Here is a 26,558-nt window from a genome sequence, read left to right as displayed (position 1 = left end):
ATAGGTGGGGAGACAGTATTAGGAATGAATGAGTGAAAGGCTATGTGAATAGTAGGGAACAGGCTGAATCCCTTAATTGTTAACATACAAGCATCCAGTCACAAGACATTAATGGTTTAAGAAGTTGATTATGTTTTAACCTCTCTCTGGTATCTGATAGCCTCATATATTTGATAACATTTGACACACTCCATTTCTAAGGAAACAAAAGCTGAAGTGGTTTGTTTTTTTACTTACAATTAGGTTGACTAAAGTACTTTTCACCCTTTGAAGCAGTGACAGATATTGGAGTGCAGCAACGGAAGACAAATGCAGCAGCAATCCTGAACTTAGTAGTGGTTCTCACACAGCCTTGAACCTTAGAACCTCCTTTAGATGCCTAACCAGGAAACCAGAGCTTTCAGCCATTAATTTAAAATACTGCCAGACACTTCCATTAAAGGTCATTAATCATCTTATCTGACAAACGGCACCAAACTGCAGTCCCCTCCAGTACTGCACTGGTCATGACACCAAGTCATGGAACACTTCCTTTTGCCCCACATGTGACGTTACTACCCACTGAGCAACACTAATACTCTAATTAATTTCAGCAAAACTGTGCTGAATTAGGTGAAGAATTTAAGTTCTTCTTCAGATGAACAGTGTGAGCTGATCCTGGTGAAAATCACTTCAAAACAGTGAGGATTTTGTTACTTTTGACAGGCTGAAATGGTGGACTTTTTGTACAGTATTTAAAACCCTGACTTCATTCCCTTCTGAATAATAACCCTCTTAATGATGGTCACATTTGGACCAGAGGCTGCCTGAGAGCAAATCTGTTCCAACACAAAAGGGTGCATTTTACCTGAGGGCATTTCCCTGCCTGTCCCTTGAGCCACCTTATGATGCAAGTGTATCCAAACAGGTGTCCACACCGCAATGCTGAGAGCCGGTGCTCCCCAGCATTAGTCCATTGCTCAAAGCAGATGGCACAGGTGTCCCCTTCTTCCTCATCCAACGGTACAGTGGGAACGGTCACATTGGGTTTCTTTAGTGGAGTTCTCTGAAACAACAACAAAGATCAGACAAACACAACATTTGCCATCTTTATTCTCTGTCCAAGGACTGTTTGTTCACTTTACCTGTTTGTGCTGGACTTCTGCTTCTTCAGCATCACGACCTTCATGCTCTGCAGAGGAAGGCAAAGGCTGAGGGGGCTCTGGTTGGACCTGATCAGAAACTTCAGAGCAGACAGGAAAAAAAGGAAGACTAATTTATTTGAACTGGCGCAAGGACTCTCTTCCTTGGGTTGTAGTCTGAATTTTCTTTTGTAACTTTAGTATTCTAGAACATCAGAACAAGCACTGGTGCAGTAACTAATGAGGATTGCAAACAAAAACTTTACTCAACATACTAGAATCCGGGCCGGCTTTAGGCCAATTCGCCCGATTCCCGAATCGAGCCCCGCGCCAGGCGCTTTTTTAATTTTTACTCACCCAGAGGCACTCTGGGGGGTCTTCGGCGGCATTTCAGCGGCAGGCCCTTCACTCACTCCGGGTCTTCGGCGACAGGTCCTTGAGTGAAGGACCCGCTGCTTAAGTGCCGCCGAAGACCCGGAGTGCCACCGGGTGAGTACAAATCAGGCCCCGCACTTGCTAAAGCCGGCCCTGACTAGAATAAATAATATTATGTACTGAAGCAAAAAGATAACTAATTAGCACAATTAACAAAGTGATTTTGTAACACCTTCATAAATCATTGAAATTTAAGGCTGGAAAGGACATTGAGAGGTCATCTAGTCCAGCCCTCTGTACTGAGGCAAGACCAAGTAAACCTAGAACATCCCTGAAAGGTGTTTTCCAACCTGTCTTTAAACTTCCAATGATGTGGATTCCATAACCAAACACTGGAAGCCTATTCCAGAATTTAACTACCCTTAGAATTAGAAAGTTTTTCTTGATATCTAACCTACCTCTCCCTTGCTACACATTAAGTCCATTACTTCTTGTCCTACCTTCAGTGGACATGGAGAGCAATTGATCACCATCCTCTTTATAACAGTTCTTAACATATCTGAGGAGGTATCAGTCCCCCGCACCCCCCCACCCCAATCAGTCTTCTCTCAAGTCTAAATGTGCCCAGATTTTTAAATCTTTTCCCACTGACCAGGTTTTCTAAACCTTTCATCATTTTTCTTGCCCTTTTCTGGACTTTCTCCAATTTATCCACATATTTCCTAAAGTGTGGCACCCACAACTGGAAACAGCACTCCAGCTGAGGCCTCATCAGACCTGCGTAGAGTGGAACAATTACATTCCTGTGTCTTATCTACCCTCCAGAATGATATTAACCTTTTTCACAATTGCAACACACTGTTGACTCGTTCAATTTGTGATCCACTGAAGCCCCCAGATCCTTTTCAGCAGTACTATCACCTCAGTTACTCCCCATTTTGTAGTTGTGGATTTTATTTTTACTTTTAAGAGTAGTACTTTGCACTTGGATTTATTGAATTTAATCTTGCTGATTTTAGACTTCTTTAATTCGTTGAGGTCATTTTGAATTCTAATCCTGTCCTCCAAAGGGCTTACAACTCCAGTGTAGTGTCACCCAAAAGTCTTATAAGCACACTCTCCACTCCACTATCCAAATCATTAGTGAAAATGTTGACTAGTACCAGACTCAAGACTGACTCCTGCAGGACCTCTCAACATTCCACACACACCCCCACCCCAGTTTGACAGCCAACCACTGATCTTATTTTTACTGATTCTAAGTGTTCATTCTGGAATTTGGAGGTATAGTAGGGACATTTTGTGGGTACCTGAAGATTAAATAAGAGGATAGCACACACAAAAAAAAGGGGGCTCAGGAAGGGAGAACAATAGGGAGCAAAAGAGGGGGGAGGGGCAAAATGATGCCGCTATCCCTTGATAATGAGATGGGTGGGTTAAGATTGATACCTTGCAATCAGCTGTCTCCTGGGAGATTTTACAGGGTGTTTGCTTTATAATGTAATGAAATTTAAGAATCTCATTCCCCTACTGCCCACATCCACTTCCCTTTCAAGATCAAGTATTTTTATTATAAAAAGTAAGAAAAAAAACCTAAGGGGTTCATGAACATTTTTTACTTTGAGTAAGGAACACCAGCCTGAAAAGGTTGAAAAACACTGAGTGATCCACTAAGTGAGCCACTATCCCCTAAGGAGCTAAGGGGAAGGAAGTTGCATTAAGCAAAGAATAACCCTTGAAGCAGATGAATTCCTCAGCAATAAAAAATCCTGGGCCAGATCCTCCACTGTAAATTGACCTAACTGGTTTACATTGATTTACAATAATTAATTGAGGCCCTCTGATTTGGAAATGATCCTTGATAATAATGATCAGGGGAGGAAGAAGAACTGCAGAAAGTAGAAAACAGAATAATCTCTGAATTACTTATTTTGAAGATTTCCAGGAGGCATCAGTGGGTATGTAAACAGCTAAAAAAAATTGCTCAGGATTATTTTAATATTCATCCACTGTTGCATTATGGCAGCAACCCATCCACGTCAGCTATGAGTATTGATGCCAGACCTTTGAAGCTCTGTTGTAAAGCTTGAAAAGATTCTCTATGAAGCGATGTCCTGTCTGACAGTGGAAATGAAGTGAGAGGAATTACTGGCATTTCAGAACTCACAGTGATGTGAAACCAGCACAAACCTCCCAAACTGGCAGTTATGGGTGCCTCCTCTTGGGGTACTGCCACATCCTCCTCCTCAGTGGAGCTGCTGCTGTCAGAGTCACTCAGCTCCAAGGTTTCATCTGAGCTGTGACCACTGTTGCCAACTGGAAGATGCAAAGTCTCCAGTGGTGGAAATGCTGCTGTTGTTGACCCTTGAGTCCTGCTGACCATGAAATAACTATCCAGTGGTGTCCTGGGCCTGAAAAGCAAGGAGTAAAAGCTGCAGTATTTCTTCATATTAATTATTGCAGGTAAAACGTACAAGAGAAAATTAGATCCTCATTTGTTTGCCACAACACCGAGCCTCTGTTTGCGGACATAAGGGATACAACCAAACTGACCACAAAATGTCTCACCCAGAACAGCACCAATCCCCAGGCAAGGCAGTGAATTAACAACTCTAAGAAGCATACTCAACATGCAGCTGTGATAGCGCTTCACTGCTTAGGTCTAGAAAATGCAGATGCCTGATCTGCCTCTGCGTAGAAGGAAGATTGTTTTTCCAGGGATGGAAAGGGGAAAACAAGATGTGGTGCACTTGACCCTGCTTGTGTCATCATCTAGCTCTTATTAGCAGATCTTAGAGTGATTTACAAAGGAGGTCAGTATCATTTCCCCCATTTTACAAATGGGGAAAACAAGGCACCGAGGGATGAAGTGATGCTAAAGGTGGGAAGTATGGTACACAAGTTATTACCCAGCAGAGCCACCGCATCTGATTTCTCACCACTAGACTTCGCTTTTTTTGATTTATCAAATGAACTCATCATCTGGTCCCCAGATGCAGTCACAGTATTTAGAAACAAATTGGTTGCTTATATCAGACTCCTATCCCTTAAATTAATTTATGCTCCTCACAAAAACCCGTTTTTTCTTTAATCAGCTTTGCAAGATTGTGCCATGGCACAAATATGTACCAAACTACTTTACAATAATGATTAGACTGAAGAAAGCTTGTGCTATTTTACTTGCCAATCCAACAACAACATTGTTCTTCAGTTGCAAGTAGAATTTTACAAGACTGCTTAATGGCCCAATGGCCTGTGTATGTGGAAGTGAATTACACCTACAGGAGATCCCAGGGCAGACTGTCCAGCTGTATTTAGTTACTTGGGGTGAGATCAATGGCCCAACTTCCACTGACTTGAATAGAGCCAGGATTTAACCCACAGTGTTTAGAGTGGATCTGCACAGCCAAAATGTGAAGAGAGTTAAACATGAAGGTCTCTGCTGATGGGTCCCCCCTGAAGCTAAGGCACAGGTGGCACTCAGCATAGAATTAAGCTTTAAACTTTTTCAAATTTGTTTTTTTGCTCACAAATCTTCCTGTTTGCTGAAGGGGACACTGAATACTGTGGAAAACTGTGCTTTACAAGCATGAAGTTATGTCTGTAAGCATTTCTGGAACACTTATCACAGTATCTAAGCAATGAGTGACGAGTCTTGCCAAAAAGCATGATTCCCAGAAGAGATTCTAAAGAGCAGATGAGAAGAATCATACTACTACCTACTAGGGTTACTGAAAACTTGGGACGCACAGAATTTGGCCTAGCTCATGCAGGTGGGCTGGGCTGGGCTTTCTAGAGTTCAGCATAACATAGGAAGTACGACAGATTATAAAGTGAAATCATTAGGTTGGGGGAAAGTTCCGACTTGACTCCTTTTCAGTTTTACCTGGTACTGATTGTCCTCTGGGATCCACCACCTCTTTGTCGCCGGCGAGTTCTCCTCGTTGGTGGCTGTCGTGTAATCTGTTGTGCAGCCTGTAATCGAAACAGCTCCAATACCCCATGCAGCCTTTGCAGCCCATCCAGGCTAGGGGCAGCATGCAACTGGGAGTCAGACTCAGCAACTGTCACTGCTTCATCAGCACCAGAGACCACAATGACTTCTTCGTCAGCAAGAGGAACCACAATGCCTTCTGCCTCTTCACTAGGCACTGGAGAGTTGGATGGCAGTGACAGTAGAGCATGACCAGAGGCCTCTGAGGTAAATGCCTCATGGTGCTCCACAGAATAAGTAACTGCTGGCTGGAGATCCACTTCCATTTCTTCCTGTGCCATTTCTGAGAAAGGAATGGGATGGAGCAAACAAAGATGTGGGATTAGTGCAAACACTTGTACACAAGTCCACACTTCAAGTAAATTACAGACACGTCAGCATAAAGACACCTGCTGACTGCAATATCCTTTAGGATTAAGATCCAGTGCTTCTTAGAGACCATTTCTCTGGCAGCTGAGATGATTTGAGAATTCCAGTTTAACAGTCCTTGGATTTATATATCAGTTGGCTGAGGGCTTGATAAAAGCATTTTCAAAGTCCCCAACTCTGGAAGTCTCTAACCCACCCGAGCCTGAGTTTTCTAGCCTCACGGACACATTGTAAGACCTGTCTATTCAAGTTAGCCTTTTGATGGGAGTAGGTGAGTTGGGGAGTTCTTCTTTGATAGTTAATATGTATTCACAGATTATTTTTGTATTTTGGGGTAGAGATTTTGGCAGATGCTATGTATTTAAATTCATCCTCCACCCCCAAAAAAGAGAGAGCTACATCAGTCTACAGTGCTTAACTAACAAATAATATATGGCACTTCATACCTTTAATCTATGATCTCAAAGGATCTTGTATCTGAGCATCTCAAAGTGAACATCATCACAGAAATGCCTGTAAATAAATATTAATAGAGCACTACACACGTGGCAGAGGACTCAATGGTTTATTTAAAAACAAAAAAACCCAAACCTATCCCAAAAATGGAGTTTCCTAGAAAATGAATGAAATTCAGTTAAGACAACAAGTTCACCATTAATCTTACCTGGCTGCGCCATCTATTGTGCATACACCTCCTCATGTTCACTAGTATTGTATAAGCCTAAGTAGTATACTCTAACAATACCCCCAGACATGACACTGTTGATATGATCAGCCCTTTATATGTCATATGTAGGTACATACTCAGACTGAGAGTGAATTTCATTGCAAAATTTCATATAAATCAATGTAGGGTTTTTGGAAGACAGGAATGTTAGTTAAAAACAATCATATATTAGAAACTCAAGAAATGCAGATTTCTGACTGCCTCTCAAGAACGAGCACACAGACTACTTTAACTCTGTTCCCATAGCTATGGTTTAAAAAAAAATAATAATAAAGGAACTCAAGATGGGTGAGGGAATATCTTTCATTAGACCAACTTCCGATGGTGAGAGAGACAAGTTTTTGAGCTTACACAGAGGGTTAGGGTTTTGATTTAGTTGGGCTTGGTCCTGCTTTGAGCAGGGGGTTGGACTAGATGACCTCCTGAGGTCCTTTCCAACCCTAATCTTCATGCCCACAAAAACTAGAATGCCTTAGTCACAATGTGGTAATGTTAATTATGGATTTCTTCATGATCAGAGAGAGCACAAACAAAAATTTTACAAATTCCTGGTTAGACAAATAACATACTTTAGACAATTTATTAAGGGCCTCAATTCTGCAGGATACTGAGGGCACTCTGCACCTTTCTGGAGGTACTCAGAACCTCTCTGATCATGCTCAGTGATCCCAGATGTCAGCCAATTACCCAAATATCATTAGACAGCTCTTTACACACTACATACATGCTACCCAGGATCATGAAATTAAAGTACTTACAGGGAGAAAGCAAAGATTAGCACCGGGACAGCATAGCATGCTTTGTTTTACACAAACATCTCTCATATGAACTAGAAGATCAATGCTCTATGTTGCACATTTGAGATACTCTCCATGCAAAGAAGAGAAGATGGGAGGCTGGTATTTCTACAAAGGATAGAAAGATATGGCAGTCTGGGTCTTTGTTTGAGAAATGCAACATTGCATGTCCTGTGTTTCTTATGGCTTGTTTGTTTTAATACTAAGGTTCTTGAAAGGTAATATGCATTAAATCTACATATACATGCCTGCAACCTTAACTTATCCAACAAAAAACGTTACCTTTAAAGTTAATTCAACTGAATTAAACAGTCTCAATTCATAAAAGTGTATGTAGATGAATAGGCTGGAATCCTCTTCTCTATGATATAATTTCATCTATATAATACCGATGATCCCATTTTAGAATAAAGGAATCTATAGTGAAATTCAAACAATATTTTAAACAAGTTGTCTTAATTACAGGGAAAATATAAAACTTTTTGTTAGATCAGGCATATCCTTTATGATGTTTATTATTTTCTTTAAAGCTATCCAAACACTGCCTCAATAGAATTTTGAAACACTCAGTGTTGTAAATATTTTAAAGTCCTCTTCAATAAGAGGAAGTTACCATCTTGACCAATGGAGAAGAGTTACTGTGTTAAAATACAAATTCCGTGGCCTTTGCTGTATCCTACAAAACATGACTAGATTAGACCACCAACCTAGAAATGAATTTCATCTCAAAGTTAAGACTACCAACCTGTTGTGAAGAGCCTGTACAATGTAAACACAGAAGGCCTGGCAGAGCTAATGCCGTGTCACTTCAAAAGTCATTACTATCACAGAAGCTGATGGTAGCTAAGTAACTGCATGTAAGAACAGGCAGATGGAATACAAAATAGGGAAAATTCCCTGTATCTTCCACTGACCATGATATGTAATTTTAGCTACCTTTAGAAAGGGATAATGGAGCACCACACATCAGTTGTTTATCATCTGTCCAATGGATATTTCAGTGCAACCAGCTAGCATTGAAATAGTTCAAAGTTACTTTGGCACTGTGACCTTGCACTCCAAGTTTTACGGAAATATGCTAATGAGCATGAATATAATGTAACTGGAATAGGCTTCATGCAAAAGGTCTCTTGTAATGTATCATTACAAAGCTTATAATCTACTGAGTGCGTTCATCCTATTTGTATGTATGTATCATTCTTGTATCTAAAGCTAGAAATATGAAGTATTACTCTAAAGTCCTATTGTAACTATGCAAAGTGTAAGCCATTAATAATGGTTTGGAATCTTGATGGCTCCCATTAACCAGGACGGTCAAACCTTCCTGACAGGCTAACCCTGAAAGAATGGAGAATGAGGTCTTACAGTGACATGTGACCATGTCACCTGGTACTGAAATCCATCTTAAACCTGGTGCTTTTCCATTTAGAAGGAGGGGTGGGAACCCAGAGAGGGACAAAGGATTCCTGTCTTGTGGAAAAGATATATAAGGAGGTGGAACAGGACAAAGGGGGCTGCAGTCATGAGAAATCCCCTAGTTACCACCTGAGCTGGAACTAACAAGAACTGAACCAGGGGAAAGGATTGGGCCCAGACTAAGGAGGAGTCTAGTCCATGAAAAAAGCATATTGGAACATCTCTGAGAGTGAGATTTACCTGTATTCAGTTTCTTAATGTATTAGGCTTAGACTTGCATGTTTTTGCTTTATTTTACACGGTGACTTACTTTATTCTGTCTGTTATTACTTGAAACCACTTAAATCCTACTTTTTATTCTTAATAAAATCACTTTTATTATTGAACCCAGAGTAAGTGATTAATACCTGGGGGAGCAAAGAAGCTGTGCATCTTTATCAGTGTTATAGAGGGTAGACAATTTATGAGTTTACTCTGTATAAGCTTTATACAGAGTAAAATGGATTTATTTGGGGTTTGGATCCTGTTGGGAGCTGGGTGTCTAGGTGCTGGAGACATGAATACTTGCTGAATGGTTTTCAGTTAAAGACTGCAGCTTTGGGGATGTGGTTCAGACCCTGGGTCTGTGTTGCAGCAGGCTAGTGTGTCTGGCTCAACAAGACAGGGAAAATGGGCTCAAAGGTAGTTTCAGCACATCAGGTTACAGTCCCAAGCGGGGGGTCTCTGTGACCAACCCCATCACAGGCACCTCAACAATTACCTTAAAAATCTGATTTGATGCAATAGCAAAACTAGTTTCTACACTCACTTTCAGCTCTAGAGTGAATACAGTCTTATCTACACAATTTTGTACGGCTTTACCTATACCCTTCTTTAAACCGCAATAATTAAAGCAGTACAAACACTGTCTGTAGACAAGCCCCAAGTTCCACATCATATAGGCATACCAATAGTTGCGACAGGGTGTTCCCTCAAAGTGGGAAATTAGCCAACAGTGGCTACTTAAATGAGTAACCGATGGGTTCTAAACAACCCTAAGGGGGATAGATAAACTGAATGCTTTCTTACAAGTTAGGTTTTTATTATTTATTCACACATAATTAAAAGGCAGTCCCTGCCCCAAAGAGTTTATAGTCTGAACATATTACAAGGGACAAGTAGAGAAAAAGGGTTGAGTTCAATCCTTGAGGGGGCCATTTAGGGATGTGGGGCAAAAATCTGTCTGGGTATTGGTCCTGCTTTGAGCAGGGGGTTGGACTAGATGACCTCCTAAGGTCCCTTCCAACCCTGATATTCTATGATTCTAAGATATGGGAATGGATAAGGCAGGCCTGCACAACTCGTAAAGCGGCAAGGGCCACATTCCTCCAAAGAAAACAGCTGAGGGCCGAAACCTCCCGGCCCTGCGGAAACACCCCGCCCCAGAGCCGCCCAGCCCTGCGGAAACAAACCCTCCTTCCCCAGCGCCGCCCCACCAAAACAGCTGTGGGCCAAAAAGGAAGGTTGGGGGTGGGGAGGTGATACTTTATTTTAAATCAACCAGGGGCTCCCAGCTAAAGAGGTGGCTGGGAGCCCTCAGGGTCAAATTAAAGGGCCCGGGGCTCCGGCAGCTGGGGAAACCCAGCAGGGCCGGCTCTAGGTTTTTTGCTGCCCCAAGCAAAAAAAAAAAAAATGGCTGTTTCCCTTCCCAGCCCTGGGCTCCCCCCTGTACCCTCCTGCTGCCCCAGTCCTGGGCTCTCCCCCCACCCACCCACCCACCTTGCCGCCCCAGCGCTGGGCTTCCCCCTTTCCTCCCCACCAGTGCCCTCCCTCCACCCTGCTGCTGCCCCAGCCCTGGGCTCCCCCCCATCAGTGCCCCCCCCTCACCTCCTGCCGCCCCAGCCCTGGGTCACTGGTAACTCGCTCCCAGGGCGGGTCATTCAGCAGGAATTTTGGATGTGCACAAAACACAGACAGGATTGGTTCCCATATGGTTACAGAGCTGCAGTAAAGTGGAACAATTTTCAGCTTGTGTGATTGGAGGATATCTGGATGCATATTATAAGACTGTCCTCCATAAATGAGGAAAAGTTGAGGTGCCTTTATTATTCTTTTGTTCCACTCTTTCTTTCTATGGGGAATTTGCCAATGCAATATCACTGTCTTCCTTTCAAACAAACAAAAAGGCAATGGCTGTTGAAAATAGCAATTCCAGTCCTAATAAGCATTTCTTGCTCAATTTTATCCTACTCTTTCTACAGCAAATTACAGTGGATCAGTATATTTGATTTGGGAGAAATGAAGTAAAAGCTGCCCAAACTGAGCTTGAGCACTCCTGAATTTTGGTGTTTTCAAATCTGGAAGGCAGGTGCTGGGGGGGGGGGGGAGGGCTGGGGGCTCCACGGGGGAGCATGGCAGCAACTGTCTGGAGCTGCACGGAGCCAGACACGGTGGTCTGAGTGGCATGGTAAGGGGGCTGGGGGTTGGAGAAGGGGTAGGGGGTTCCGGGGGGCAGTCAAGGGACAGGGAGGGTTGGATGGGGCAGAGGTTCGGAGGGGCACTCAGGGGACAGGCAGCAGTAGGATAGGCATGGGAGTCCCAGAGGTTTATCAGGGGACAGGTAGGGGGTGGGGTCCTGGGGGGAAGTTGGGAGGGTCTCAGGAGGGGGCAGTTGGGGACAAGGAGAAGAGAGGCTTAGATAGGGGCTGGGATCCCAAGGGGCAGTTAGGGGCAGGGGTCTTGGGAGGGGGCAATCGGGGGACAAGGAGCAGCGGCATTTAGATAGGGGTTGGGGTCCTGCGGGGGGCAGTTGGGGCAGGGGTCCAGGGAGGGGGCAATCAGCGGCCGCGGGCTGGGATTCAAAGGGCTCTGGGCTGCCGGCAGTCAGGGGAGCCCTGAGCCCTTTAAATCCCAGCCGCGGCTGGGAATCTCTGCGGGCAGCCCAGAGCCCTCTGATTCCCGGCCGCGGCTGAGATTTAAAGGGCTCTGGGCTGCCTGCAGAGCGCCGTGTGCGGGGGATTTAGAACCCCCCCGCGGGCCGCACACAGACCGTATGTTGTGCAGGCCTGGGATAAGGTATAATAAGCATCAGTATCAGCCTAACTGCTGTCCAGCCATTGTTAATGGTTTTGCAGGCATCTCAGCAGAGATGAAGTTTAAGGAGGGATCTGAAGGAAGATAACATTATGGTTATTTATACTGCAGTAGTGTTTAGAGGCCGCTGCTGAGATTACAGCTCCATTGTGCAAGACACAATAGAGACACATTACAGCAGTCTCACCTCAAGAGCCTGATGTCTAAACAGGCAAGAGAGACAAATGGTGGGAGAGTTGATCATCATTATATTAACCTTTCTACAGAAGGGAACTGAGACTTGCCCAAGATCATAAAGGGAGCCTGCAGAAGAAGGATTTGAACCACCTGAGTCCCAGTCCAACACTACAGTCAAACCAGCACCCTTGGCTTCGGAGGGAGCTCCTCCCCCCACACAAAGGGTAGCATGGGAGAAAGCACCAGGCAATGAAGGCTGGCAAGGGTGGCAGAGCAGGAGGCAGGGGCGGCGCTAGGCATTTTGCTGCCCCAAGCAGGCGCTTGGCGTGCTGGGGCCTGGAGCCGCCCCTGGCAGGAGGAGAGGGCTATCGCATTGGGGTCAGCAGGAAGGGTGGTGCCACACTGGAGGGCTTTGCTCCAGCCCACAGAGCAGGATTGCTGGTTATAGTGATTTGTGCTGCAGCAGCGCCTCGGAGCCCCCGCCAGGCCGGGACCCCAGGGCGCAGGACAGACACCGGCAGCTCCTGCTAAAACCCCAGCGGCCAGCAGAGGGGAGCAGCCGCGGCACCGCCGGGTCACACCCGGGATCTGGGGGCCGGCTCCAGTGCAAGCCGCAGGGCCCCCAGGGCCCGCTGTCCGAGGCGCCCGTTCCGCCCGCAGGTGCCTCGCACAGCCCACTGCTCGGCGACGGGCCGGCCCGCGGGCGTTACGGGCCGGCCCGGAGTCCAGGAAAGAACCCAGGTGTCCGGGGAACCCACGGGACATACTGCTTCGGCTCAGGGCCGGGCCCCGGGGAGGGGGGGCGCACTCACCTCCGGCCGCGGGAGGGGGAGGGGTCGAGTTACCAACCGCCCCTAGAGAGGCGCCATGGCCTCCCGCTCTGCTCAATCTCCCCGCCGGCGCCGGATACCCAGCCCCGGGGCCTCATTGGGTGGCCACCTTCCTCACTGAGGAAAACCCTACTTCTATTGGGCGGTGCGATGTTACGTTGCCGGCTGTTACTGGACACGTTGGCTGCCAGTTTAGCCAGAGGGGGACGAGAAGACTCAGGCGCTCCATTTTTATTGGCCGGTTGTCTGTCAATCAGCTGGAGGGGGAGAACTCCGCCTGTGCCCCTTTGTGACTAGATGATCGGCCTGTCGATCAGAGGAAAAGCATCACGAAGCACCTTTTGACTGGAGGAACGAACTGCCTGTCAATCAAAAAGGGCGGGGAACGGAGCACGTTCGAATGTTGTTGGAGGTAGAAAAGGCGCCGGGGAGGAGAAGCTAAACCCCTACCCTAGTCCCGCCCCCAGGCCAAGAGGAGGTAGCGATTGGCTGCTAGCCACGAACGTACGACGTTACACTGCCTAGAGAGAGCGTCTCCCAGCATGCAGCGCGCCGCCCCGCCCCGCCCCCCAACGGCCCGGAGGGGGGCGGTAACTCCCAGCATGCACTGCTCGGGCGCGGCCGGTGGCTTGTCCGCAGAAAGCGGCCGAGGACCGAGTTGCCACCGTCTAGCAGCGCTGCCCCGCCCGAGCAGCCCCTGGGACAGCGGGGTGCTGGGCCCGTGGCTTGAGGCGGCCGTAACCCGTCCGCACCAGCCGCTCCTGGCGGTTCGGGGGGTGGGACAGTGAATCCGGCCGCCGCCCCCTCACGGCCCTGGGGCGGGGGGCAGTGAATCCGGCCGCCGCCCCCTCACGGCCCTGGGGGGGGACAGTGAATCCGGCCGCCGCCCCCTCACGGCCCCGGGGGAGGGGGGGGGCCGTGGTGGTGGTGGTAGGAAAGGGTTAAACGCGTTTGTGCGCGGGGCTCAGTGGCGCGGAGCTGCTCGCGCGTGGCCTAACGGCCGGGCCCGGTCTCTGCGCCTGAGCAGCGGGAGCCGGGTCCCGCGCTAGCTGGGTCATACGCTGATCGCCTCTGTTTCGCGCCGATGAGCTGCAGCGGTCAGATTCCCGGCGGGGGCCGCGGTGCTGATGACGATGGTGAAGGGGGTTTGCTGTGTTTGTTTCGATCAGACGTTAAACATGTCACGTGTTCTAAACTCACCTCAATTGTTACAACTTGGGGATGACCCCTTACTTTCTAAAGCGGTTTGAGCCCTATGGATATAAAGCTGTATGTAGAAGCTAATTATTTTTGTTATTTATTGAGAGCCCTGGAACACACTATTGTGGCTTTTCCAAATATAAAAAAGTGCCAACTTTTCTTACTTAAAATTGAGGCACAACTCTTTCTTTGTTGGAGCCATCCTATTGCAAGGTCAGCCTCATCAGGGAGAGTCGGTAAGGTGGTATTTGGCAAGGGACTCCCAAGTTGAGAGAAACAACCAGGAGTCCAGTGGCACCTTAAAGACTAACAGATTTATTTGGGCATAAGCTTTCATGGGTAAAAAAAAATCTCACCTCTTCAGCTGCATGTTAGTCTTTAAGGTGCCACCGGACTCCTTGTTTTTGTGGCTACAGACTAACATGTGTTGTGGAAAAATTCACCCACCCATCATTTTGATCAGAGACTCAGCCTGAGGCCCGTTTATTGACAAACACACCAGTGCGTGGGGGGGGGGGGGTAGCAGTTGTCAGAACTGCTCCCCTGATATTAAGCACACAACAGCTTTTAAAGCTTCAAACCACAAACAAATTACACACCGTTAAGTAATAAGTGACCACATTAGGAATCAAATTACACACACTTGAGTAATGGTGACCTTATTAGGAAAAATAGAGTTAGGGTCTTTTGGTACTTTCCAGCCATCTGTTGCAACCTTGCCTAGGATGGGTGCAATGTGAGTAGAGGGCTTTTTGGTGGTTTTCAATGCTGTTACAATCTTGCCTTTTATAAGGAGCTTATTACACAACTGTCCTTTTACTGGGTCCATTTACACAATGGGGTAGTTACACAAATGGGGTAAGGGGAGGTATGGTCTATGATTGATTCACACTTATAGGTTACCTCATTGCTTCACGCAAGCAGCTAGGCACATATCTTAGCAGTAGGCACATATTGCAAATTGTTCCTGTTTTGGGGGCTTTCCATTGCCTGCCCTCTGGCCCTGCCTTCCTGACCGCCTTTGTCAGGGAGCATAATACTTAGCTTAGCTCACGTTTTGGGCCTGCTAGCTGCAAGGCAGGCCCAGACTAAGTAAGCAAAAGCCTAGATCATCAGGGCTACCCCCTGATATTTGACAAGTTGAGAGAATTTGTTTGGGAGGGCCCACAAATATATTTGATGCCAAGCTTTGAGGAAAACATTTTCGGGACTCTACAGGAGCTGAATTTAGATTCCCAAATGATGGGCACCTTATAAATAAATACTGTCAGTCCCCACCAAGTGCTTGTGACATCAACTCCTTTGCACAGTCAGCCAGAGCCAGAATCATTTTTTTTCCCCATGGGTCACAGCAGGAGTAATTATTGGTTTTAGCTTGGAACTATTTTTAGTTGGGCTGAAACAACACTAACTGAGGAAGAACAGAGGGGAGAGCAAAAGTAATTTAAAATAGATTTATTTGCTAATTACTAAACCTCCTCAAGGCTTCCTGTACTGTGGATAACCCTGCACAGGAAATTAAATTTGCGTATTCCTTAAATGACTAGTGTTACTGACATGCTGCCTCCACCAAGTGGTTGCTGCTCTGGCCTGCGTGTCCATGCTGCACTACGCTGAGTTACCAGAAAACTGTTGGCACTGTTTGGGGATGGCCAGAGAAGGAAATAATACTATAAAGAGCTGGCTGGCTGTGTGAAGTTAGAACGTCTCTGTGTCCTAGGCCGTATAATGTTAACAGAGATTCTCCTATAGCTCAGTTGTTATGAGATGGTGCTTTTGGATCAAGTCCATCAGAGTTTTAACCCTGTTGCCACCATGAAGTTCTGGGTGATCATGACTAGCAGTATAAGTGACAACAAAAGAGTCCCAGGAGTGCCACCAATGTGTAAAAACCTCTTTTTTATGCTCTGTTCTGTTTCAAATTCTACAGACAGTCTTGGCTAGCACTGACAGTTAGTGTTGCCAGACAAGTGTCTCAGATAAAGAACATTTATTATTTAAAACCCACATTTCAATAGCAGTGTTAACATACACAGTGCTTTGCAAATGCCTAGATCACCTCCTGCATTTGGAATAGAGTAACTGGACAGCCTGTGTCTTGATTTTTCAAGAATGACCTGATTTCTCAGCTCATATTCACATGGGTATTTTGTCCCAAACTCTACTGCCACTAACCTTCCTACCATCCAGGGGTTATAATTCCCAAAGGCAGATTGACCTAGGCTACCTGGTGTGCTGACAGTATAACTATTAAATGTTTTGTTTTCTTGCCTGGGCTCAAATATTTAGTTGTGTCTAACCAGGCAAAGAGAGAGATAATTAGCTAAACACTCCTCCACCCCTTTGGAGCAGAGGTGTCTGTTGCAGTGGATCTAGCAAAGGCCAACTTTTAACATGGGGCAATGAGGGTCTCATCTCTCTGCAGGGGGGAGAGGAAGATGATTGCCTGCCTGCACTAGGGAGATAGATAGTTGAGTTTGGGGTGGGGGAATACTACTAGAGAAGGGATCATTATAGAATCTTCCTCAGATCTACACTAGTAGTAAGGATGCCTAGTCTGACGTGTGATCCACTGTGCCTCTGGTCATGCAGGTTTCTGCTGTATTCCTCTTTCTCTTGTAGTGCTGCCCCTCTTTGGCTCAGAGGTGGACTTGGGTCCCAGATACCCACTTTGCCATTGAACTGTGCATGCTTCGAGTGACGGCGGAATATGGGGCATGCCAAGATCTGATGCTGGAGTCACCTTACAAGTCTATAATTTGGAATGTTCCAGGCTCTACGGCGTGCCAGGCCTCACAAGGGGGAAGCATTATGCTGGAGCTTAGCACAGAAGTAGCTGGGCCCCACGTTAATTTTCACCACTTAGGAAACTAGCTGGGGCTGACAACTGCCTAAGCTTTGGGGAAGGTTGCTGGGATACTGTGCCTCACTTTGTTTGGGGGAGGAGAGGTACTGCAGGACACTGAGGATGAGTATACTAAAGGTTAATGTAGGGAGGGGGCAGTGCAGGGGAAGGGAGGGAGGTCAGGAGTCCTTGTAGGGAGAGAGGCTAGAAAGTCATGTGGGTGTCAGGGGAAGGGTATGAGAAGATCACATGTGATAACTCCTTCCAGTAACAAATGCCTTTAAACTGACTCCCCTACCTAGCCTGCTCCCTACCCCAGCTACAAAGCCCCCCTGCAGTGCTAGGGACAAGCGCCCGCACCTTGATGCCTACCACCATTTGCCAAACTCAAATTTCCACATAAATATTAGCTCCCCACCTAAAGCCAGCACCCAAGCTGTCACAGCCTCACCTTGACCCTCTCCCCCCCCTGTTGACAGTACTAAGGGAGCTTCCCTTCAGGATGCTAGGCTGGTCCCCCTACATGAAATAGAAATGGCTTTCTACTCTTGGCAACATGCTCAGGAAGGGAGATGTCTAAGTGCCATAAACCACGTCCACAGTAAATTGCAGGTACAAAATTGCAGGCACGACTTTAAAGGCTCAGAGTTGCACCGTTGAAGTTGGAGGGCAGGTCAAGATGTTGTTTTAAAAAAGAGTCTACAGAGCTGGAAAAGTGTAACAAACTTCATGCTAGAGAGTCGTGGTAGACAGGGATGGAGTAGCGCATGCTTTACTCTAACCACACTTGGCTGTTTTCCTCAAGGGGCTCCTTGTGTGTGTGTCTTGCAGCTAGCTTGCTGTATTTATCTTGCCATAGATGGCTATCAGTGAGTCCACAATCTCTGCAGAAGGCAAACAGAATTTGTTTTCAGATTAGAATACTCAGATTTTTTTTTCCTAGCAAGATGACTGATACGTAAACAGTAATAGTATATAGGACACAATCATTTCATTACAGGCTCAACAGAACAGAAGGTTATTGGAGAAAATTAAAACTGACTGCTTTATAGTGTGCAGAAGCAGCAAAAGAGGAACAAGCATTTACAGCAGAGACAGATCCACATGAACAAGTGATTGGGAGAGGCTGCAGAAAGTTGTTTTTTTTTTTTTTTTAAATGTAAGCCAGCATGGGGATGGGTAATGTAGAATACTAAGTACCTAGGGCAAAATGCCAGAAGGGGCTGACAAATTTGATCTTTGAGTGCCCTCTAGTGGCAGCTCGTTATAGTTCTCAGCACAGGAAATTCCCTGGTCGATTATGCTACCGAAAATCTTTGTGCCTTTGGAGAGCATGATGGATTGCTAATGGCAAACCTCAAGATCTCACTCTTTCCTTACAAAAAAGACTATTGAAATTGCTAGTGTCTATGCCCCATATGGTGGGATGGGAGTGATTTAAAGAAAGTTGCCTCCTGCCTGATACACCAAGCGGGAAGAGGGGACAACCTCTCCATCACACAAGCCCCTTCATGGACAACAGCAGGTCTCCACTCCCTTTTGTGCTGCTGCTGTCAAGTATAAGAAGGATCAGTCATTTATTTTTGTATGTGCTAAAAGCAACAGCAGTAAGACATTCCCAAAGACAGAACAGCTCCTGATAGTAGGTACCACCACATGAAATTAGTAGGCAGCAGGTTTAAAACAAAAGAAAGTATTTCTTCACATACTGTACAGTCAACCTGTGGACCTCTTTACCAGAGGATGTTGTGAAGACAAAGACTAACAAGGTTCAAACAAGAACTAGATAAGTTCATGGAGGCTATTAGCCAGGATGGGCAGGGATGGTGTCCCTAGCTTCTGTTTGCCAGAAGCTGTGAATGGGTGATGGGATGGATCACTTGATGATTACCTGTTCTGTTCATTCCTTCTGGGGCACCTGGCATTGGCCACTGTCGGTAGACAGGATACGGGGCTAGATGGACCTTTGGTCTGGCCCAATATGGCTGTTCTGATGTTCTCATATACAGCAATTTATTGCTCAGAGTGAAAGGCCAAGCCCCAGATTCCACAGCACCCAGGAGCTACTCTAATCAGAGCACAGTATTTTTGATGCTGTTGATCTCAGAAAGCCAGTGTGTTAAGCTGTGGTTTTCCCCCAGCTCTGAGTATGGCAGTGACTATGCAAATGAACAGATTTAATGGGAGGGTAGATGTGACTGTGCTAACACTCATGTTAAGACTTTGAGCAAGCCCTGTGTGATCTTGATGTGAGCTGAGGCTTGTGTAGTTAACAGAAGTGCTGTGTCCTCTCTCCTGAAAAGCAAGCTTGCTTCCTGGCTGATTATTACACATTGCGAAAACTGCAGGAGAAGGGAAAGGCAGGTGCATTGTCTAGTCCTTCCAAGGCTGTGGCCCCCTCTCCACTTCACCTGGGGCAGCGGGACTCCGGCTGCGCCTCCCTCCCAGGATCATGTAACAATTTTGTTTTCAGAAGGAGCTCACAATGCATTGAAGTTTGAGGACCCCTGTTCTAGCTCCTTTTCTCTCCCTGTACCTTCTGTGGCAAGGCACCTTCTTGGTCTCCCCAGCCTCTGCTGCTTTTAGCCCTGGTGAGACAGGCTTGGGTAATATGGTCCCCCTTGGGACACAGGGGAAGTCTGTTCCTTCTCTCTACCAGTCCTTTTTAGTGTATTTTACTGCCTCTCCTCCTGGTGAGGCTCGCTGTCTTGCTGCTCCTGGCAGTAGGGCTCCTTCTCTCTCGCCTCTTCCCCCCCCCCAGGGGAGGGTTTAAAAAGGTCTCAGGCAGCCCTTAGTTGGAATCAGCTGATCCTAATTAACCTCCCTCTCAGCTGATTCTAACTGATACTTTGGTAACCCTTCTCACCTGAAGGTGATTGACCTGTAGTTACCCCCCAGTTGCTAGGGAGGAGGGCCTTTTAACCCTCTGAGACTGATTTCTACCCCTCCCTTGCAGCTGTCTGTCCTGAGTTATCACACTTCACTCTCCCAGAGGATGAAGCTTGACAGTTTCAAACTGGAAACAAGGTGCACATTTGTAACAGTGGGGGTCATTACTAAGGCTGTGAGTTTGTCACTGAGGCTATGGGTTCCATAACTTTCTGTGACCTCCATGACATCTGCAGTGGCTGGTGCACCTGGCTCAGGGGCAACTCAGGCAGCTCCTGCACCAGTTGCACAGGCCACTGCTTCAGAGGCATAGCCAGGCAGCTCTGCGTACTGCCTCCATCCAGAGCGCTGGCTTCACACAGTCAATGGGAGCTGCAGGGGCAGAGCTGCCTGGCTGTGCTTCTGCCTAGCAACTGAGTGAGGGGGATGTCGCTGCTTCTGGAGAATCCACCAGGAAAGCACCACCCATAGTCTGTCTCACCCCATCCCATGCCTCAACCCCATGCTACCTCTCACACCCAAACTCTGCTGCTGCTGGGGGAGGGGCAACATGGAGCCAGGTAGGGATCCTGCTGGCCCCACCAACACCCACTGCCCCAGCACCAGTGGGGGTCCTGGTCTGCATACCACCTCCTGTCCCCCCAGTACCTGGGCTGCCCTCCCAAATTTTCATCAGGGGTATAAAGTGAAAGTCATGGACAGGTCACAGGCTGTGAATTTTTCTTTACTGCCTGTGACTTTTACTAAAACATAGCCCTAGTCATTACCCACTGGAACAATTTACCAGGGGTGTGAGGGATTTGCCATTACTTGAAATCCATCAAGCAAAACTGTCTTGCAAAAAGATCAACCACTAGTAGTTATGCCTGATGCAGGAATTACTGGGTGAAGTTCTCTGGCCTTTGTTATGCAGGAGGTCAGATTGGATCATCACTGGCAGTTTCAGGGTTAAACTGCACTTGACCCCCCCTCCTGGTTTTTCTCAAGGGCACCAGCTTAAAGGTTTCAGTTTTCCTAGCCATCTCCTCTCTCAGATAGAGACCCCCCATCCCTCTCCTTCCAGACTGGGGGTTTGGGCTTGCAGTCCCTCGGCTCCTCGGGATTTCCCCAGCAGGTATAACCGGGGTTCAGCAGCCACCACCTGGTAGCTAGTATTACTGTAGAGTAAAGGGAAGCAAACATGGGACTCCATCCTACCTTCTGCAGAAGGACGTTGTGAAGGTTCAAAGGCCCGGCACTGATTGATGACATCCCGCAGGTGGGAGGGGCAATCTTCCCCAACAGGAGCCTGGTAACGTTGCTCATAAACTTTCTGATAGATCTCTTGGGAACTGCAGCCTAACACAACACACACAAATTGGGACATCAGGAGGCACTGACTTGTTTCAGCTTCCACAAGAAGGTACGGGAGAGGGAACCTAATGCAAGCATTTAAATAGAGCCTCATGCAGCCTGCCAAGCCACAGCGGGGAAGAGCCAGGATTGAAATCCTCATTACACTGCATCCTTGAAAAACTCATCTGCTATGAACCCTGCCTCAAGGCCCCAATTCAGCAGAGCACTTAATTTCAATAGTAGCGAAGCACATGCCTAAGAGGTTTGTTGAATACAGATGGGATTACTTATGTGCTTACAATTAAATATGTGTCTAAGTGCTTAGTTGGAGCCTAAATTCCAGGAAAGATTTTAGAGTTAAAGCTACTTTTCTGCCTGATCGAAGTGGATACAGGCATGTTGGACAGTCAGTTGTTTCATAGCCCCTCTGGATCTGAAGCTCCTGAGCACTAGGTAGCAATAGGGAACATTTGCCAAGTGGTGCATTTGATCCCAAATATCACCCTGCATCAGCAGAACACATCTGGATTGGCCCCCAGGCCTTTACCCAGGTGCTTGCAGTACAACAGAAAACAAGCCCTTGTTGCCCACCTTCAAATGGAATTTTGCTGGTCGCAATCTCCCACAGGACGATCCCGAAGCTGAAAGGACACAAATAGGCCTGCTGAGCATCAATAAAGCCTCCTCAGCCTCCCTCTGATCCCTCCTCCTATGCTCATCAGCTGTGCTGCTTGCTGGATAAACTGTTGGAGAGAAGGAGGGTGAACCACACCCTCACCCACCTAACAAGCATGTCGTCTGAGCACTCCCTCCTTCCTGGTTTAGAAATACCAGGCTGATTCGTGAGCTGCTCTCCCACACAGCAGACTCATCTTCCACTCCATCCCCACCAGGCTGGCTCCTATGATTATTCTGTAGAGTCCATCTATGTTAATATTGACTTCTCCCTTCCCATGTGCCCAATCCCTTGGGGAGGGGAACTTAGCAAGTGAAATGTCAAAAGCTCTTCCATTTCCTATGTGGTATTAATTTGTACTTTGGTAGCAGCCTCCATCTTCAAAGCCCTATAGAAACGTTAATCAAGCTCTGCCCTCCATGTAGGGTGTCTGAGTAACACTGTTCCCTTTTAACAGAAAGGAAAGCTAATGGAGAGAGAGGTTAAGTTAGCAGTAGAGTCAGGAATAGAACTCAAGACTCTTGGCTCCCATCATCTCATGCCAAGCACGTCACCTACAGAACCTGCCTAATAATCTGGCTTCTGTAGGAAACTCTGCAGTAGAGCATCCATCCCTTATGTATTATAGTCCAGCATCCCCATGGAGATGTACCTGTATATTTCACTGGGCACGTCATACTTATGGCACAGGGAAGCTAGGCCCATGGGAGAGATGTACGCCGAAGCAGGGACATCCGTCAATTTCTTCTTGCAGCTCCTCTTAATGGATGACTCAGTTTTACTTAGTTCAAATCCTGACAGCTGATTGAGGGAAGGAGAGAAAGACAAAGGGAGGAGGAGCAGCATGAGCTCCATGCAATCAGGGACATGCAGCAATGATTGCATAACTGGTCCCTAGCTCAAGGTTAATGAGCTGATTTCCTTTGGGTTATATGGTGGCCTTTTCAGTGCCATGAGATCAAGCAGACCACTGCAAGAACATGTTGCAGGGTCTGCCTGGTCTGCTGAGTGCTCTTGCTTTGCCATGCAGGAGGTCATGGGTTTGATTCACACTCCTGGGTCTTATAAATGTAAGGATGATGTGCTTGGCCCCATACTGAGAAGGGAAGAAACAAGGGAGAGGGTGTGTTTCTTGGTGCACCACCATGATCCCCTCTGGCCAACTGATGGAAAGAAGTGGTCTCATCTAAGCCTTGTATGGAGATATAATGGCCACAATAGGGGTAAGATTAAAAAGGGGCTAGAAGCAGAGATCCTCAAGGATGCAGATAAATCATAGAAATGTAAGACTGGAAGAGACCTTGACAGATCATCTAGTCCAGTGGTTTTCAAAGTGGGTTACTCATACTCTTGTCAGGGGCTACATGAGAAAAATCCTGTAATGGCAGACAGCTCACTTTATTTAGAAAGAATTGGCAATCTCAGTTGGGGGTATGCAGCAGATTACATTATTTGGAAAGCAGTTTGCAGCCTAAGAAGTTTGAAAACCACTGATCTCATCCAATCCCCTGCACTGAGGTAGGACTATCTAGACCATCCCTGACAGGTCTCTGTCCAACCTGTTATGAAGGAGATTCTGTGATTTCCGTAGGTAATTTATTCCCATGCTTAGCTACCCTGACAGGACATTTTTACTAATGTTTATCTTAAATCTCCCTTACTGCAGTTTAACTTCTCCTGTCCTCAGTGGTTGAGGTGAACAATTTATCACCCTCCTTTTTATAACAGCCTTTTATGTACTTGAAGACTATTGTAATCCCACCTCAGTCCTCTCTCTTCTCCAGACTAAACAAACCCATTTCTCCCCCATCTTTCCTCATAGATCATGTTTTCATAGAATATCAGGGTTGGAAGGGACCTCAAGAGTTCATCTAGTCCAACCCCCTGCTCAAAGCAGGACCAGTCCCAAGACAGATTTTTGCCCCAGATCCCTAAATGGCCCCCTCAAGGGTTGAACTCACAACCCTGGGTTTAGCAGGCCAATGCTCAAACCACTGAACTATCCGTCCTCCCTTTCTAGACCTTTAATCATTTTTGTTGCTCTCCTCTGGACCATCTCCACATTTTTCCCAAAGTGTGATACCGAAAACTGGACACAATACTCCAGTTGAAGCCTTATCACTGCTGAGTACAGTGGAAGAATTACTTCTTGTGTCATGCTTACATGTCCTACTGATATATTCCAGAATGAGGTTTGCTTTGTTTGCAACAGTATCTCATTAGTTTGTGATCAACTATAACCCCCAGATCCTTTTCTGTAGCACTCCTTCCTAGGCGGTCATTTCCCACTTTGTATTAGTCGGACTGATTATTCCTTCCTTACTGTAGTACTTTGCATTTGTCCTTATTTTAAATCATAATATTTATTTCAGACCTATTCTTTAGTTTGTTGAGATCATTTTGAATTCAAATCCTGCCCTTCACAGCACTTACAACCCCTCCCAGCTTGATATCAGCCGCAAACTTTGTACTTTCTATGCTATTGTCCAAATTGTTTCTGAAGATACTGAATAGAACCAGACCCAGGATAGATCCCGACAACACCCCACTTGATATGTCCTTCCCGAACCACGAAGAGGGTACATGCTGCTAACAGGGATGGGGCTCTTGGGGTACTTCTGCATTGAAAAAACAAAAACATCCCATGGCAGCAAGTCCCAGAGCAAGGCCTACAGATTCAGGCTCTTGCTACAGCGCTAATGATAGCCATGTAAACAGTCAGGTTCAGGCTGGAGCTTAGACTCTGAAGCTCATCTCCCTCCCGAAGCTTCTGAGCCTGAGCTCCAGCTGGATCCGGAATGACTACACACCTATGTGTTGTGCCATAGTGCAAGCCCGAGTCTGCAGACCTGGGCTCAGAAACTCACTGCTGGGGGGGGGGGGGTTTGAAGTGAAGATGTACCCTGAGGTGGGTATTGTGTGTTTTAAGATCTAATTTTGTTATTACAATCAGGGCCGGCTCTAGGTTTTTTGCCGCCCCAAGCAAAAAAAAAAATTTTTGGCTGACCCCAACCCAGCCCTGGGCGCTCTCCCATCCCCAACCCGCACCCCCCTGCCACCACAGTCCTGGGTTCTCCCCCCCAACCCGCACCCCCCTGCCGCCACAGCCCTGGGCTCTCCCCCCCCAACCCGCACCCCCCTGCCGCCACAGCCCTGGGCTCTCCCCCCCAACCCGCACCCCCCTGCCACCACAGCCCTGGGCTCTCCCCCCCAACCCGCACCCCCCTGCCGCCCCAGCCCTGGGCTCTCCCTCCCCAACCCGCACCCCCTGCCGCCACAGCCCTGGGCTCTCCCTCCCCCACCCGCCCCCCCCTGCCGCCCCAGCCCTGGGCGCTCTCCCCACCCCAACCCGCACCCCCCTGCCGCCCCAGCCCTGGGCGCTCTCCCCACCCCAACCCGCACCCCCCTGCCGCCCCAGCCCTGGGGGCTCTCCCCACCCCAACCCGCACCCCCCTGCCGCCCCAGCCCTGGGCGCTCTCCCCCCCAACCCGCACCGCCCTGCCGCCCCAGCCCTGGGCGCTCTCCCCCCCCCAACCCGCACCCCCCTGCCGCCCCAGCCCTGGGCGCTCTCCCCCCCCCAACCCGCACCCCCCTGCCGCCCAGCCCTGGGCGCTCTCCCCCCACCAACCCGCACCCCCCTGCCACCACAGCCCTGGGCGCTCTCCCCCCCCCAACCCGCACCCCCCTGCCGCCCCAGCCCTGGGCGCTCTCCCCACCCCAACCCGCACCCCCCTGCCGCCCCAGCCCTGGGCGCCCTCGCCCCCCAACCCGCACCCCCCTGCCCCCCCAGCCCTTGGCTCTCCACCCCCCATCCGCACCCCCCTTCCGCACCAGCCCGGGGCTCTCCAAAACAACCCGCACCCCCCTGCCGCCCCAGCCCTGGGCTCTCCCCCCCAACCCGCACCCCCCTGGCCCCCCCGCCCTGGGCTCTCCCCCCCCAACCCGCACCCCCCTGCCGCCCCAGCCCTGGGCTCTCCCCCCCCATCCCGCTCCCCCCTGCCGCCCCAGCCCTGGGCTCTCCCCCCCCAACCCGCACCCCCCTGCCGCCCCAGCCCTGGGCTCTCCCCCCCAACCCACACCCCCCTGCCGCCCCAGCCCTGGGCTCTCCCCCACACACACCTGCACCCTCCTTCCGCCCCAGCCCTGGGTCACTGGTAACTTGTTCCCAGGGTGGGTCATTCAGCAGGAATTTTGGATGTGCACAGAACACAGACAGGATTGGTTCCCATATGGTTACAGAACTGCAGTAAAGTGGAACAATTTTCAGCTTGTGTGATTGGAGGATATCTGGATGCATATTATAAGACTGTCCTCCATAAATGAGGAAAAGTTGAGGTGCCTTTATTATTATTTTGTTCCACTCTTTCTTTCTATGGGGAATTTACCAATGCAATACCAGTGTCTTCCTTTTAAACAAATAAAACTTAAAAAAAAAAAAGGCAATGGCTGTTGAAAATAGCAATTCCAGTCCTAAAAATCACTGGGAAGCATTTCTTGCTCAATTTTATCCTATGTTTTCTACCGCAAGTTACAGGGGATCAGTTTATTTGATTTGGGAGAAATGAAGTAAGAGCTGCCCAAATTGAGCTTGAGCACTCCTGAATTTTGAGGTGATCAAATCTGGAAGGCAGGTGCTAGATTCCCTTTCTGAATATTAGCTAAATCTGGAAAGGAAAAGTCAATTTCTGCTTCCATGGCTCAGAAGTGGAAATCCTCCTATGTGCCTGGTACTGTA

General features: G+C 47.9%; 2 protein-coding genes across 9 annotated transcripts in view; both read right to left on the bottom strand.

The window, feature by feature from the left end:
- The window catches only part of RFWD3 (ring finger and WD repeat domain 3), a 53,475-nt gene extending 40,388 nt beyond the window's left edge, over positions 1-13,087 (bottom strand). The window contains exons 1-8 of one of the 8 annotated variants that reach the window (XM_044987492.1): positions 12,861-13,085; positions 7,666-7,800; positions 7,345-7,491; positions 6,306-6,372; positions 5,383-5,773; positions 3,687-3,907; positions 1,125-1,222; positions 848-1,045 (exon numbers count right to left, since the gene is read on the bottom strand). In XM_044987492.1, coding sequence (XP_044843427.1) covers positions 848-1,045; positions 1,125-1,222; positions 3,687-3,907; positions 5,383-5,771 — 906 coding nt within the window. In that variant the 5' untranslated portion in view covers positions 5,772-5,773; positions 6,306-6,372; positions 7,345-7,491; positions 7,666-7,800; positions 12,861-13,085. Of the gene's footprint in view, positions 1-847; positions 1,046-1,124; positions 1,223-3,560; positions 3,908-5,382; positions 5,774-6,305; positions 6,373-7,344; positions 7,492-7,665; positions 7,801-12,860 lie in introns of those variants that run through there. The other 7 variants (XM_044987495.1, XM_044987493.1, XM_044987497.1 and 4 more) reach the window with 7 other exon arrangements.
- A 4,635-nt stretch (positions 13,088-17,722) lies between these two features.
- The window catches only part of MLKL (mixed lineage kinase domain like pseudokinase), a 35,788-nt gene continuing 26,952 nt past the window's right edge, over positions 17,723-26,558 (bottom strand). Inside the window, exons 8-11 of the mRNA XM_044987773.1 lie at positions 22,476-22,624; positions 21,739-21,788; positions 21,010-21,150; positions 17,723-17,807 (exon numbers count right to left, since the gene is read on the bottom strand). Coding sequence (XP_044843708.1) covers positions 17,755-17,807; positions 21,010-21,150; positions 21,739-21,788; positions 22,476-22,624 — 393 coding nt within the window. The 3' untranslated portion in view covers positions 17,723-17,754. The remainder of the gene's footprint in view (positions 17,808-21,009; positions 21,151-21,738; positions 21,789-22,475; positions 22,625-26,558) is intronic.

Source organism: Mauremys mutica, chromosome 14 (assembly GCF_020497125.1).
Source record: "Mauremys mutica isolate MM-2020 ecotype Southern chromosome 14, ASM2049712v1, whole genome shotgun sequence".
NCBI classification, from domain to species: domain Eukaryota; kingdom Metazoa; phylum Chordata; order Testudines; family Geoemydidae; genus Mauremys; species Mauremys mutica.
Note: the sequence above shows the minus strand (reverse complement) of the source record. Positions and strands in the feature narration are given on the sequence as shown.